The sequence below is a fragment of the Alosa alosa genome, chromosome 20 (genome assembly GCF_017589495.1).
Source record: "Alosa alosa isolate M-15738 ecotype Scorff River chromosome 20, AALO_Geno_1.1, whole genome shotgun sequence".
Taxonomy (NCBI): domain Eukaryota; kingdom Metazoa; phylum Chordata; class Actinopteri; order Clupeiformes; family Clupeidae; genus Alosa; species Alosa alosa.
Genome location: NC_063208.1, coordinates 25,563,470 through 25,579,216, shown reverse-complemented (window position 1 = coordinate 25,579,216; position 15,747 = coordinate 25,563,470). Strand labels below are relative to the sequence as shown.

Here is a 15,747-nt window from a genome sequence, read left to right as displayed (position 1 = left end):
GATAAAGAGTTTTCATATTAACAATAACCATAAACATATAATCCATAACTCTGGAATTAATTAACAAAGTACAAGGTGAACAGATGAGTCAAAACATGTTTTGAAAGTCCCAAAACTATTACAGGAACATAGAACATAAGGTAACTCATTCCACCAAAGAGGAATCACTGAGAAAAAGAGTCTTGACTGTGACCTCTTCACGTTAGTGGATTGGTTGACACAACTGACATGCATCTATTCTGCTCATTTACATTACAGGTATACTCTTCCATCCTCATTTGACTGTCTGTGTTCTCACTGGAAGCACATTGCACTTTGAACTGCATGTCATACTTGCTATATGGAATTCAAATAGAAATTAAGTAGAATCTGTTGTTAAGTGTAAACATTTGAAAGACAGATGCAAGACAACATTTCTGGAAAATACATTTGATAATCTTGACTTTAATAATAATGCCAATGCCAGGGCTTTTTTCCCCTTACTCAGGACATACTGAGGATATAAAATCAGTTAGGTTTTCATCTGTTGCAATTTGTTCAAACTTTTTTCATAAAATGACTGGACTATAGAGAACATTGTGACATGTTTCTTGCTTGTGAGCTCTGGGGTAAAATGTGGATGTAAAAGACTTATGTTTTTATTAATTAAACAATTGGCATTGTTATGGGTCAGTCCACAGAGATGTCAACACCTGTCATTGCACAGAATGAAAGTCATATCCAGCAAAAGTCAAGATTATCAAATGTATTTTCCAGAAATGTTATCTTGCATCTGACTTTCAAATGTTTAGACTTAACAACAGATTCTACTTAATTTCTATTTGATTTCCATATAGCAAGTATGACATGGGTTCAAAGTGCAATGTACTTCCAGTGAGAACACAGACAGTCAAATGAGGATGGAAGAGTACTTCTGTTGCAATTTGTTCAACGTTGACCCCTATTTTGACTTAAAATGACTGGACTCTCCAAATTATAATAAAATCCAGCTAAGATGACTCAGCTGGGGAACACCTATACAAATTCTATCAGTGCAAGATAAATTAAATTGTTCATTAATAAGATGGGTCCTTTAATTTATTTGCCACTAAGGTGATTAAGTAAAAAGTGAGATAAGATTACAGTAAACAAACCTGTCTCATACATTGTTCCCAGTTGAATATATTTTGTTGACCTATTGATGAACGTGAAGTGCATTGAATAAACCTGATTCCACACACCAGGAAGTCGTGACTTGGGTTTCTCGGTTACAATAGAAACTTCCTGATTCTCCTCCTACTTGCCTTTCTCGGGCAGGGAATCCCTTCTCTAAAAAGTGTTTGTCACGTTCAATCGCGTGCTCTCACTACCGCACTTCAGCAGATTAAGTTACAAGCTAAACATATGTCCACGAAAAAATATAAACTTAATCAATAGCGAGGTATTAAAATAATCTGATAAGTAGAGCGTGAATCTTGATCCTCAAAAAGGGGTGTGCTTGATGCTGTCGCAGATCCAGGGAGTGCATTTAGCTTAAAGCTAACGTCAGTTAGCCATCTAGCCAGGTAACATCGCTCGACACCTACGGCAAATAAGGGAGAGGTAAGAAATGGTTTGCTAATTTCATAGTTTTCTTGTAACGGTGTAGATTTGTCAGAGTAGAAGAAAACGTCAAAGTACTCAGAGAAATGCAGTGAGCAGTTTTAATACACAGGCAGAAGAGGCTAACCGTTCTTGGTTAACGTTATACAAGCTAGGGTAGCGTGTCAACGTTAGCAATTATATGGTAATGTGCTGGTTACTGTAGCAGGTAGTTATGATGTCTACATTGATGTTACAACTAGCTAGCTAGCTAATTTCTTTCTTTGATTTAGCGAAATCAAACACTGGCAACTCTGGTGTGGCAGGCATAGTTTGCTACAATGTATTTCCCTCCTTGAAAGTAAGTCTGCTCAACTTGGATTGTTACAATGTTGACACTTTTCAGAGTTTAAAATGTAGCCAGCCCAAGTTAACGTTACTTTGGCAATTTGGGTTAAAATGTGTCACTTAACGTTAGCCAAACCGCTCTTCGACCACAGAGATTTCAGAATCAATCTCACCAACATCACTTTGATAAATGCAGATAACTTGATTCTAGCTTTTCAGGAAATTGATATCGAAGTGATTACAATTTCAACTCGGCTTCAGTTGCATGGGATGCATGTTGTCTAGGGGGAAATTCCGATGAAGCCTAATGGACAAAAGTTAACTTTATTCTACTGATACCTCAATAGAGGCTTTACCGAGATTGCAGATAGATTAGTACTCAGTGTGCCGCTGTGGTTGTAGGGTAGCCACATATTTGTCTCCGCATGCAGAAGATCTTTATCCCTCTTGTTCCACTCGCTTATTGGGGTAAGCTTACCTTTTGCTCAGCCTATATTCAGACTTCTCTGGTAGCTGTGGTTTTATCTGGCAGTCAAGAATATCTTGGTTAAATGGCTCTTTGGTTTTCAGAACATCATAGACTGTGTCACTTACTGCACTGTATCTAGTCTAATTCACTAAGACAGCCAATATCTGTCACCACACCATTTCAGTCCCTCAGTTAATTTCCCTGACACAAACGTCTCTATGTGAAGTCATTTATTTCCCCAAACAAAAGCCATTAGGCAGTAGGCTAGTAGTCTGTATGCCCTGCCATTGTGTTGGATCCAGGGTTTTGCTCTTGTATACAGTCGCTTACTGTTAGTGTTTTAGCCCTAATCATTTGATCATCTTAAAAGCCCACATACTAGCCTGACAACGTTCGGGCTGGCTTTTCAGGCTACCCATACCTCACTTAGACTGGTTTTCTCACATGTTGCTCATATAGTGTTGGCCTCTGATGTTTTATCTTTAGTGGTAAATGTGTAGGCCTATGTATATAGCACATTATCATACACAATGGTGATTCAATGTGCTGTGGTATGACATTCTTACTCTGTCGTTGACTTCTTAATCTGTTGGTCACATCATGTGAAAGATTTTTTTGCATGTTTTTGCATGTGTTATTCACCCATATCTGTAAACACACTGTGAGCCTAGCTCATGACAGCCTGGGGGTAAAGGCTGGGTCGCCCAATTCCATCCAATTTCAATTCAGTTGTATTTGTGTGGGGGCTATTAACAATAGGCCTAGATATTGTGACAATGGCCTTTCACAAACTATGCACCCTATATATGTAGCCTGTGCAAAATAAGTGTCCACTCACCAATAGGAGACCCACAACTTAGCGTACACAGATACCTGTCTGTTGTATGGAAAATCGTCATCAATATGGTAATTTTCAAATATAGTAGGATTGTGATTAACAAGACTGATGTAGCATGCACTTTTATTAAATTAAGTTGATGCTATTGGCTTTGTGCATTGCAATTGTCTTGGCACCATAATATGTATGACATGTGATTAGACAAGGGCTGCAACTAGCAATTATTTTAATAATCGATTAAGATAATCTATTGATTATTATTATCGAATTGTTAATGAATCTAGGCTAGTTGTTTAATTGATAAAATGGCAGAAAATTGTGAAAAAAATCCGAATTAATGATTACCAAAATAGTTGACTATTAATTTAATAGTTGACAACAGTTGATTGATTAATTGTCATAGTGCTAGAGTAAACTTTTGGTCTAAATGGTTACTCTGTCCTGAAATAAACACTTACTGTATATGGGTGGGTGGGTCTGGTATCGCTGAAAGACTTTGTCCAGCACAAGAGTAGCACATTTCACAGTGATCATGGAACTAGACTCGGTTAACAGATCCCTGTAGGACCAACGCTGAGCAGATGGTGATGATGGGTCGATCTGAGCTCAACTGAGCAGGAGAAAGTGATGGCGACTCTTACGAGCCCCCCCACCACACACACACCCACCCTCCCCTCCCTGTCTACTGTAGACACAGCGTGGGTCTAATCCCTGGGCCATAAGGACAGCCAGGCCGGAGGAGAGGCCAGTCTAGAGGACAGAGTGACTCTGTAGGGATGGGGTTCTCATCAAGGGCAACACATAAAGTATGGATTTGTTAATTGTACAGCATGATAACATCTTCTGTTCCGTCCCAGCCTTTTCCCTTCTCTCTTTTCTTTTCTCTCCTTCTTGACTGTCATGGTGAAGTACTTGACAGATGCCCTAAATGTGCAAAATATACTGGAACATTAACAACAGCCAAACCCCCCAAAAAAAAGATACTGAATGAATGAACGAATGAATAGGTGAATAAACAAACAAACCAACCAACCAATAAATGAATAAATGAATGAACGGATGAACGAATGAACGGATGGATGATGTTCTGTTCCTCTCCCCTGTCCTGCAGCATGCTGAGGCGGCACGGCTGGTAGAATGAAGAGCCCGGCGCACCGCAGCAGGGACATCGAGAGGCAAGCGGGCTACCTGCGTCCGGAACACTGCGCCCCTCCGCCCCAGCTGGGCCCGGGCGCCGGTGCCATGTGGTTCATCCGCGACGGCTGCGGCATCGTGTGCGGAGTCATCACCTGGATGCTGGTGCTGTTCGCCGAGTTTGTGGTGCTCTTCGTCATGCTGATGCCTGCGCGCAGCCTGCTCTACAGCCTTGTGAACGGTGTGCTCTTCAACACCCTCGCCTTCCTCGCCCTCGCCTCCCACTTCAGGGCCATGTGCACAGATCCGGTCAGTCAGTCGGTCAGCAGCCTGGTGCCGTGCAAATCTTTAGGCATTTGTTGTAACAATATATTTTCCTTCTATATTAATGTGTAGGCTATGTTTAAATGTTCAAACATTCTTTTATATGCACAGCATTTACAGCTGGAGATATTATGATACTATGAGTAATGGCAGGAAATTGATCTGGACATCTATGAAAAATCTTTGCTTGTTCAATCTGGCAGAATACTACTGTTGCTATTGCATTTACTGTTTAGTCAGTTCAGATTAAAAACACTGTTTTTGGAAGAGTGACATACTGACGTGGTGTGTGTGTGTGTGGAGGTGATGTGTGTGTGTGTGTGTGTGTGTGTGGGTGGAAGAGTGATGTACTGATGTGGGTGTGTGCTCATGTTGGCAGGGAGCTGTGCCAAAAGGGAATGCCACCAAAGAGTTCATCGAGAGCCTCCAGCTGAAGCCAGGACAGGTGGTCTACAAGTGCCCCAAGTGCTGCTGCATCAAACCTGACAGAGCGCACCACTGCAGGTCAACTCACCTCCCTCTTTTCTCTCCTGAAGAATATGCAGTCAAGGCCAATATGATTCATACCTATGGATGCCCACTTTTGATTTATGGTGCATTTTTATATGATCAATAGGCTTGTTCTGCCAGGAAAGGACATAAGCACAAAACAAAAAAGGATACTTTGTGTCAATGTGAGATGTAAATGACAAACAGAGCGATTTCCATGTTTACTTGGTCTTAGAAGAGATCGTATTGAAAGGAAAATCTGGCAGAAGTGTTAATAATGATGGACTTAACTCTATCCTGTGTGTAATTGTATCGTGTGTGTCTTTCACCACAACACAGACAGCCCACAGTGTAAACTACTTTTTGTTCCTTTAGACAGCGCTACCTATTGCATACCTGGTATAAAAATGAGAATGATGGCTACCCAAGCCAAGGGCTAGACATTTACAAATCTTTTGGACCCAGACTGCCCAGGTTTGGCAGTCTAGCTTTTTGGTGTTTAGCTTTTCGTCTGTATCTTGCTAGACGTAGAGAGGGCCGTGTTATATCTTTGAGGTCCAGGTTTGGCAGTTTAGCTTTTTGGTGTTTAGCTTTTCGTCTGTATCTTGCTAGACGCAGAAAGGACTGTGTTATATCTTTGAGGTCCAAATTAATTATTCAGTCCAGTGCCTCAATGCTGCATTTGCAGAAATCAGTGTATCACACCGTTGGTCTACTGTGGTCTTAGCACTAGCATTCACCAAGAAGCGGAGGCATTTTGACATTTCTGATGTACCATTTCTCCCTCCCGTGGGGTCTGCCTGTGCAAGCTGGATTTGCTGAAGCTCCTTAACTCTCACCAGCTCAGATGAGAATAGCCCAGGGCTATCCCCCCGGGTGCTGCAGTGTCAAACCGTGATGATTAATGAACTCGGGCACTCCCCGGTGATTCAGTGGTCGTCTGTGACTGGCGAGACTGTCATGCTCTCCCGACATCTCCATCCCTCTTAATATGCGCGCCAGCTCTATGCCCTCTGTCTCTCCTCTTAATGGATGCCTACGCTCCTGTGTCAGCATTGGCTTTTATATCAGCGCTCTGTCTGTGCCCACATGGACACTCCTACCGCCATGCAACCAAGAGGCGCAGACTCACAGACCCTGAATGTGTGAGTGTGGGGGTCTTTTGGTTCTTTGCTGTTGGGGGGATGAGTGTGGGGGCCTTTGGTTCCTTTGCTGCTTCAGTCTGTCACGTTAAATTGGCTTGCAATATCAACTCCACTTCGCATCGGTGTTCCATTCCCCCAATGTTGACATGGTCAGAATTTATTTTCTGATAATGACTGGTGGAGAATACATTTTATTAGGCTATACGGCTACTTTAGTAGTACGGCTACTAAATAAGAAAAGGAAACTTCACGAGTCTTACAGTTATTTGGTGACCCTTTCATGCGTCTGCTGAGAAAACAAATAGATCACCACACAAATATAATTTGAAAGTTTCAGATGTTGCATAAAAACGTGTGCATAGAAATACTTGCTTACTTTCACTTTCAATGATGGTGAACAAATACTCACAGAATGATATGAAAGACGTGGTTCATCGCTCAAAACCCGTTGTCACTGTCATTATAGGCTATTTTTGCAGTGGTCATTATAGCAAAGATCCTTGATTGCTGACCAAGATGAAGAACCGTAATTTGTTCGACACTGTCTGACTGATTATAGGCTACAATATTATTGGACCTCCAAACATGGGAGGGCCCATTCATTTGAATGAAACTTGCAGCGGAACTTGCAAACCTCTGCAGCATTCTGAAAAGCTGTATAATAGGCTAATGATAGGCTACTTTCAAAAATATGTCTGGCCGGTAATTTTTGTCATCTAGCAGCCACTTTGGCTAGTAGGCCAAAAAGTTAATATCGGCCCCTGTGTGAGTGGGGGCATTTTGGTTCCTTTGCTGTAGGAGGGATGAGTGTGTGGGCCTTTTGGTTCCTTTGCTGTAGGAGGGATGAGTGTGTGGACCTTTTGGTTCCTTTGCTGTAGGAGGGATGAGTGTGTGGGCCTTTTGGTTCCTTTGCTGTAGGAGTGCTAACAGCTGAGCAGACCCAGGCCAAGATGCCTCTTGTTAGGGTGCCTCTTATCAGTGTGTCTCTGTTAGGGTGCCTCTTATCAGTGTGCCTCTGTTAGGGTGCCTCTTATCAGTGTGCCTCTGTTAGGGTGCCTCTCTGTAGGGCCCCTGGTGCATGCCATAGCTGAAGGCATTGTGTTGATTACATTGAGTTTGGCTCTCGGGGAACAGCTTGTCAAAGGGCAGTGCTAGAGCTAGAGCTTGTGTCCTATATTCTCAAAGACACTGGCCAAGCAGCACACTGCTAGTGCTTTCATGTGGTGCCATCATGCAAATTAATGCCACTTGGCTTTCTCTCCGTGTGTGTGTGTGTGTGTGTGTGTCTTTCTTTCCATCTCTATCACTCTGTGTGTGTGTGTGCATTCCCTGATATCAGTGTGTGTAAGCGGTGCATCCGGAAGATGGACCACCATTGCCCCTGGGTGAACAACTGTGTGGGGGAGAACAACCAGAAGTATTTTGTGCTCTTCACTGTAAGTGTTGTCCCCAGATTGCAGAATAATATTCATGTGAGAAACAGCACAAGTCAGCACTATGAGCTCAAGCATGAATTGAAAATCATGATCATTTTCACATGCCGATCTGTACAAAAATGTTGAGAGCACACGAGGTTAAACTTGTTGGCTTACCATTTAAAACCCTAAAAGGCAAAATGCTACTACTAATGTAACTTGTAGTAATTAATAGTCTTGTGCTTGTTGTTGTTCTAGATGTACATTGCACTGATATCGTTGCACGCGCTCATCATGGCGGCCTTCCATTTTGTCTTCTGCTTCGAGGAGGACTGGAACAGTAAGTATTGTATTGATTGCACACAGCTCTGTTTTCAGCATATTGACTAAACATTATACACAAGTATATGGTGTCTGTCTTTCATTCCTGGTAGACTTTACTGGCAGTGGCCATGTGATTTCAAATATGCTTGAAATACCTAAATGTTTAAAATGCTTACAAAACAGCTCTGTTTTCATCATACTGTCTAAGCATTACCAGTACATATAACACACATATATGGTGTTTTTCATTCCTGTTAGACTTTACTGGCCATGTGATTTCAAATACGCTTGAAGTATTTAAATGCTTAAAATCAGTTCATAGCAGTGTTGTGTATATTTAAAAGCGTTTAGACGTCACCCTGCTCTCTCTCTGCTGTCTATGTAGCCAGTCAGATGTGTTTCTGTCAGTTTAATGAAGGTAAAAACCCGGTTGTGGTTTTTTAACTGGCTGCAGAGAAAGTAGGTCAGTTAGCAGTGAGTAAATCCTGTTTTTTTTTTTTTCTGAGCGGAATTGGTGCTGTCTGTATACCGTAGCAGGTTAATCACAATTATTTAGTAGTCAGCAAATTGATGTCATTGCACTGTTGTCTGTTTGGTTGTTTCAAAATGGGCAAGTATATCAACTACCGGTAGTATCATAGTTGTTTGTAATATCAGTGTTCAACTAGTTCAACTTCATGGCTTTTAGTGAAGAAAGCACTAAAATGTATAACTTCAGTATAACTACTGATTATTTTCTGAAAAATGCTCAAAGATTTTGCAATGGTTCTGACTTGCAGACCCTTTTATCCAAAATGACTTACAAGTGATGTAAATGGCAAGCAAATCGCGGCAACAGAAAAGGCATCAAAAGCAATGCAATGTTTGTAAGCACACATTGTGTCTTAAGAGCTCCTCTACTGAAATCCACTTGGAGAACATTAATCCCTCGCCCCATAACCTGGTTGCTATCTAATTCCCCTTTTATTTAAACATATTGATGCCTTTAATCGGACAGGACCCCCCAACCCCCCCCTTTTCAGTATGATCCTCATCATGTCCTCTTCCTATTGCTCCACCCATGTCCCCGTTCCCCAAACCCGCTCCCCCACTTCTCCCCAGCGTGCAGTTCCTTCTCGCCTCCGGCCACAGTCATCCTCCTCATCCTCCTGTGCTTCGAGGCGCTCCTCTTCCTCATCTTCACCTCTGTGATGTTCGGCACGCAGGTCCACTCCATTTGTACCGATGAGACCGTAAGTGACGGCCCTTATGCCAATTCCCGCAAATCGCTTCTCCTGATTGGCTCCTCTCTTCATAGTCCTTTCCACATTACGTCACTTCCTGTGAAGTCACCATGGCTGTATGAATCTGTCCTTAGACACAAGTGACACACCTGGAACATTTGCGTCTAATGTCTCTACCGTAGTCAGGCCTTAGTCAGTTAGTAAGTTAGTTAGTTAGTTAGTTAGTTAGTTTGTTTTAGGTAACAATTTATGTCATCATTTTGTTCGTTTGTTATGTTTGTACATTTGTTTTTTACCCTGTTTCCCCAATTCTAAATGACAAAAACTGAGAGCTTATGTTCCATAATGCATCACCATAGTATTTTAAAGGTGCGATTTGTAGGATTGTTACCGAACGTTCTGCAGGCCAAAATCAAAACACTGGTGAACGTTCTCAAGACTACCAGACGCAAGCCTCTTCTGGGTAGCCAGATGTAATTAAGACTTAGCTAATGTTAGTTGACCTGCAGCTGCTTTAACGTTTCTCCAACCATGACCCAGCTACACATTACGGAAACAGTGAAAACAAAAAATACCTCTCTAACCAACGTAACATATTTAGCTGAAATTAGCGATGCAGATGAAGTTTAGCCTAGGCTACCTGTTGTGGAGAAATTTGGCCAGCTCTCGTCAGACTTGATATTCTTAGTTTGGCCGAAGGCGTCACCATCTCAGGAAGCTCCTCCGATGTCCACTTAATTTGTTTCTTGTTTAAATTTTGGAAAATTGCCTGCCTCTCGTGGCGTTCATGACTACAACTGACAGCTGTTGACAGTTGGCCTTTGCTAATTTGGCAACCCAAATGGGAGGGGCAGCTAGCCCATTATTATCGCTATTCTAGAATGAATCGTTCAAAACATAAGCGAAAATTCCAAGACATTCCGCCCGTAACTAATTTTTTTTTTCATGGGTTTTACGGGGTTACGAGGGTTAGAGTAATGTTGTCAAATAAGCCATTACTTCAATTCATTGTGTTTCCTTACTCTCTGACAACATATGGTGATTATTTTTGGAATGGCTACAGTTTATTTTCCATTATTTCCTACATACTGGACCTTTAAGTATACATGTATAAATCTGAAGTCTCAATGATGATGTAAGTGCATATTGACGTTGTATTTCAGTGGTAGTTTACTATGCGAGTGCTTCTAAGCTGTAGGTCAGTTTTACTATTAGAGGAGATAAAATGGTATTGATCGTGCCAGCCTGATCCCATTTCACCATGATGCTGCTTAGCCATGCAGTTGTAAAGGACCAGCTTAACTGCAGGCCTTCCCGCTTAGTGACGTCTCACTACATTTTACACCATGCTTAATTTTATATGGCTTTTGTTTCAGTGCAATACTATGAGGTACTTCACTGAAGTAAGTGGAATAGCAAAGAGTGATGGCATATTGATACTTCATAACTATGTAGAATTGGTAACCCAGTGTTTAGTATGTTAACCTGTACTTAATGCTGGATCTGACATGTGCCGTGGAACTAGATCTCTATGGTAGATGTTCCTGCAACATTCTTAATATAGTAATCTCTCTGAAGTGTGGTTTTCTTCTCCACAGTAGAAAGGGCTTTGTGTCACTATGAATTATCCCATTAACTTAATTTGATAAATTTTTACATCCCCTCACTTTTGTGTGTCTGTGTGTGTGTGTGTCTGTCTGTGTTTGTGTCTTTCTCTGTGTCTGTGATGACGTCTCGTCATCTTTGATTTTCTCTGCTCTGTTTTCAGGGCATAGAGCAGTTGAAGAAGGAGGAGAGACGATGGATTAAGAAGTCCAAGTGGATGAACATGAAGGTGGTGTTTGGCCACCCTTTCTCCATAGGCTGGCTCAGTCCCTTCTCCACGCCGGACCATGGAAAAGCTGAGCCCTACCAGTACGTAGTCTGACGCAGGACCAACCGTCGCTCTGGCTGAAACCTGGCGCACGTGCCCCGCGAGGTGTGGCGCGCATTGATGATGCGTGCAGACAGCGCCACCACAGCACCGGCCTGCTCACCTAAGCAGACCCTCTCTCAGCATGATTATGAGGACTGGGGACTTCTGGCACCGGATGAACTGCTCTTAATTTTTCTCTCTATTTCTTTTTTCCCACTGTTCCTCTTATCTTGGTGACAGAAAGATATCACCAGCCGACTCAGAGATTGCACAGACACTGAACAGATATCTGCCTGCATTCATAGAAATAATCATAACCTTTGGTCTTTAAGTTGTGGTGTCCATTCTTGTTTTGCTTTATCTTTCATGATCATCTCTAGTTGGTAACAACGGCGCCTTATAACTAACTAACTGCCTGAGGCCTACTTCTGGATGACTCTAGTCGACTATCTAGTGAAGCTGAAGCTGAGCCATTTTTTTGATTTTGCTCTTTTTCAATCACTGGAAGTGCACTCAAAATGACAACAGAAGACTAAAATGCAGTGGTGACGTTACCACATACTTTTCTGAGACAACCTGTACTCACAAACCAAAGCATGTGGCTCTCACCAATAGATGCTCCAGAGTCTTATAGCCTCAAAGTGTTCAGCTTTGTTGTGTAATGTGTAGACCAACAACAACTGCAGTCACTCCACAATACTACTGCAAGGTTATTACATGAAGCAAATACTCAAACAATCTGTTTCTATGGTATTGTAAGTCAATATTACAGTCTTAACATAATATAGTTGTCAAATCAGATAATTTGTCAATGTGATATGGTTGTCAATCAGATAATTTGACTGAAGATCTGGTCATACAACAGTTCATTGATGTGGAGGTTAGGTCAGTAGAAGAACAGACAGGCCTTTGCTACTGGAGCGAATAGACTCAAGCAATGTGGGGCCAAGTTGTCTGCTTTATCAACTAACATTTCTAATCTCTTGTTTCTGAATACTGTCATTATATCATAATAACAAGAGCAGGGCAGAGTTGCACAGGATTCATGGAAATTGCCTTTTTACCTCTGAGAAAGTGAACAGACCACAGGCTGCATGGTCTGGTTAACTGCCTTATTGTAGGTGGCCCTGGGCTTCAGGCTCTGAGCTGTGTCTCCATCCTTCACATTTTGCCAAAGGTGATGTTGCAGTTTTTCTTTCTTTCCAAAAGGAGAGATGCTTAACGTTGAAAGCAGAAATATCCCCTCTTTACATGCCTACAGCTCAAAGCAGAATGTACCAGACAGACCCTTAGATAAGGGAGTCATGATCAGTTTATTCAGCTTTTGAGATTCTGTTGCCTTTGTAAATGTGACTAACCCCATCAATAGTTTTAGCAAATATTTGTCTTATTTAAGTGAAATAGTTCCCCCTCGTCATCCAGCTCCACTGGAAAGTCTCCAACTATCACTAACAATAACAAAGTTTAGTTCCAGTGCTGGTTTCGACCAGGCACAGTACTGTACCTGATGTTTTAAAAAAAAAAAAATGTTTTTAATATGCGATTTTTTTAAATGTACACCACTGCACCATTACGTGAGCGGTATAAGCAGTTAGAAGTGGAAGTTGCACTCATCATCACCTCAACCTTTCTGGTCTAGCTGGAACTAATATCACGATCAGGGATGAGGATGTACGACTGTGATGTACGACTATGACTCGCTGTCAAGATCTGCCAGCTGTCTGTGATCTCACCAAAGTTGTAGTGGCTGTCTATCAAGCGCCTGCAGCTGGTACAGATCCAGCTCATTCTGTGCTGGTGTAGCCTCAGAAGACCCCTCTTCCCACACTTTCTCTATCCCCTCCCCTCCCCTCCCACCCCACTACTTGTGCTGGGTCCCTTTCTTGGAGAACAGTTTGCCAGATGCAAAAGGGATCAGTTGTGTCTACCATGCACCAGCTAGTGTGTGTGTGTGTGTGTGTGTGTGTGTGTGTGTGTGTGTGCGCGCGTGCGTGCGAGAGAAAGCAATTACTTTGTTTGCCCCCCCCCCTCTCACTTTGTGTGTGTGTGTGTGTGTGTGTGTGTGTGCTGCGCGTGCGAGTGCGAGTGCGAGTGAAACCAACCATGCACGTTTTGGCAGTACCTTTTTCTGCATTAGAATTGTGAAACAAAAAGACCCAATTGCTGCTGCTGATGCCACTGTTGGAGTCTTCGCGTCGGCCTTGGTGATAAGGAAGGGAAGTGTGGGGTCTGTCAGCAGAGTGGGGATAAACATTCCAGGGCTTCCCTGGGGCCTAGTGCCCCTCTCATTAGTATAATTCAGTTTGATTTCTGCTATTAAGAGTGAGCTGTGGCTGGTGTGGGGACTTGCTGGTGTTTATACTTGGGGAGAATGATCAAGCTTAATGTACAGTTTCTGATGAAAAGGGACAGGTGCTCTTCTCCCTTAAGTTTTCTTTTTTTCTCTCTCAAGGGTTTTCTCTCTCTCTCTCTCTCTCTCTCTCTCTTGCTTTAGTATCCATCACATTGTTCCTTTTTATTTTGTTTGATACCTGTAAATAATGTGTATTCACATTGTGCATATATTTCAAATGTCTGCAATAAATGCAACATGTGATGATGATTCAGTGGCTTTCACCTTGAAAGTAAATGCAATAAATCTTTGTTTTTTCATCAGAACCCCTTTTGTGTGTGCATCAGAACATTGTGTATGTGTGATGCATGTCAAGTACTCAAAAGGTTGCCCATGTATCTTTACCTTTAGATCAAACATAGTTTAACTTACTTTGGGTTGACCTCATGCAGGCTGACATGATCATTTCACAGGGGTGTGAAGGTGATTACAGCCCTTGTAATCTCTGACCACAATGACCAACTAGGAAAGCCAACACTTAATGCTTTTTGGATAATACAGCAAATTAGCTGCCAGGAATGAGTAGAAAAGTGAGATCTGTGAAGAAAGGCTGGCAGACCAACTAATAGACTTTTGCCAATTAAACAATTCACAAAGTATGTTCCAAATAGGAGTTGGAATAGGAAATGGACTGAAGAAAAATATCTAAAACTATAATGATTTTTCTGATGTACAACTGCTTTATAAACACACTATGACAAAGTAGAGTAGATTCTTTTAAGCCATGTTTGTCATGTCAAGGTCAATTTTTGGATCTCCATTATTTGGTGTCACAGACCTGGGCTACTGTCAGCTGGTTGTTTAGATCTTCATTTATCTGGATGTTTATTTTAGGAATCAGAGACCACAATATGTGCATATCCTTTAGTTAGGCCTGCCCAAGCAGTAGGGCACATATACAGCAGAAAACCTAGCACATCGTATATGAATGATTCATGTGACACAAGGGAGCCCTGCATAACTGCAGTGACTTTATCTTAGGGGGTGTTCCTGGAGTTGGATGGGGAAGATGCCTATCCCAAAAACAATAACAAAATGATTCTTCAGAGATTATCCATCTGTTTCCCCATTCAGCTTTCAACGTATAAAATTATGAAATGCTGTTTTCCAAACCTGGAAAAGTATGGAAATTTGGGTGTTGGTCTTGAAAAAGAGGTTTTGCTCATAGTAACATAGAAACAAAAAAAAAAAAAAAATCAGTTCTTCAGAAATGGGCAAGCACCAGATGCTTCTGTTAAATCCTTATACAGTCAACCAATGAAGAGTTCCTACTGTAATTGGCAAAAATAGACTCATGACTGTCTGCACTGTCCACCGTCTCTGTCTATGATTAGATCGCTGTCCAGACAGACGGAGTAGAATTCTGCATTTAAGCAAAATAATTCATCCTGCTAAATTCAATTAAGGCGCTAAATGCCTTTTAAACTCAGTCAACCATAGTGGCTACATTCCTTATTTCCTCACACTAACTGGAAGTGAGGGTGGGATGGGGGGGCTATTGGTTTTAGTACCATCCTGACTCGGTAGGGTCACCTCTTGATTAGACTTTCATCATCACTGACTGCAAAGACAGCTGAGCCTCCTAGAATCACTTCCATGTGATAAGTGTGCTTCACTTGGAGAGAGAGGTGAATTGTGTTTCATAAGAGATAAGTCATCTGGAAGGAAAGCTGAGAGAGGTTTTTTGGGACTCTCTTCTCAGTTTGGTTTTCTCACTTTGAGCTATGGAGAAGAAATTACTTTGTTGCCATTACTACAACACTCCTGTCCTGTGTCTGATGTTTCATGATGAAACAGGAAATTGCACAAGCTCTAAAGTGAAAATCCCTTCAAACTGTCCCAAAGAAATTGCAAGGGATTGTGTAATTTCACAAATTTAAGTAACAGATAAACATAAAATGCAAACTAGACAACCCACGGCACAGTCTAATCAGTCTGATAAACAAAACAATTAAATGATACTCTGATTGTATGCATCAACTACACTTTATAAGGACTCTTTAATTCAGTGGCTGTTGTAAGTCTTATGAGCATCCAGTTATGTACAGCCAGTTAGGCAAATTGCTTTGTTCAGTTGTCGAAGACCCTTTTTAGGAAAATACAACTGTAGCCGTTTTAGCTGCTTCTTCATGACTAGATAATTATGATTATGCTAAACACACAAACACATC

At 41.8% G+C, this 15,747-nt stretch overlaps 1 protein-coding gene across 1 annotated transcript; it reads left to right on the top strand.

Annotated features, from left to right (window-relative positions):
- Positions 1 to 1,242: 1,242 nt before the first annotated feature.
- zdhhc3b (zinc finger DHHC-type palmitoyltransferase 3b) lies at positions 1,243 to 13,842 on the top strand. Its single transcript, XM_048230076.1, has 7 exons — positions 1,243 to 1,581; positions 4,327 to 4,658; positions 5,053 to 5,177; positions 7,647 to 7,743; positions 7,981 to 8,062; positions 9,148 to 9,278; positions 11,038 to 13,842. The coding sequence occupies exons 2-7, from the start codon at positions 4,353 to 4,355 to the stop codon at positions 11,194 to 11,196; spliced, it is 900 nt and encodes a 299-aa protein (XP_048086033.1). The 5' UTR covers positions 1,243 to 1,581; positions 4,327 to 4,352; the 3' UTR covers positions 11,197 to 13,842.
- Positions 13,843 to 15,747: the final 1,905 nt, after the last annotated feature.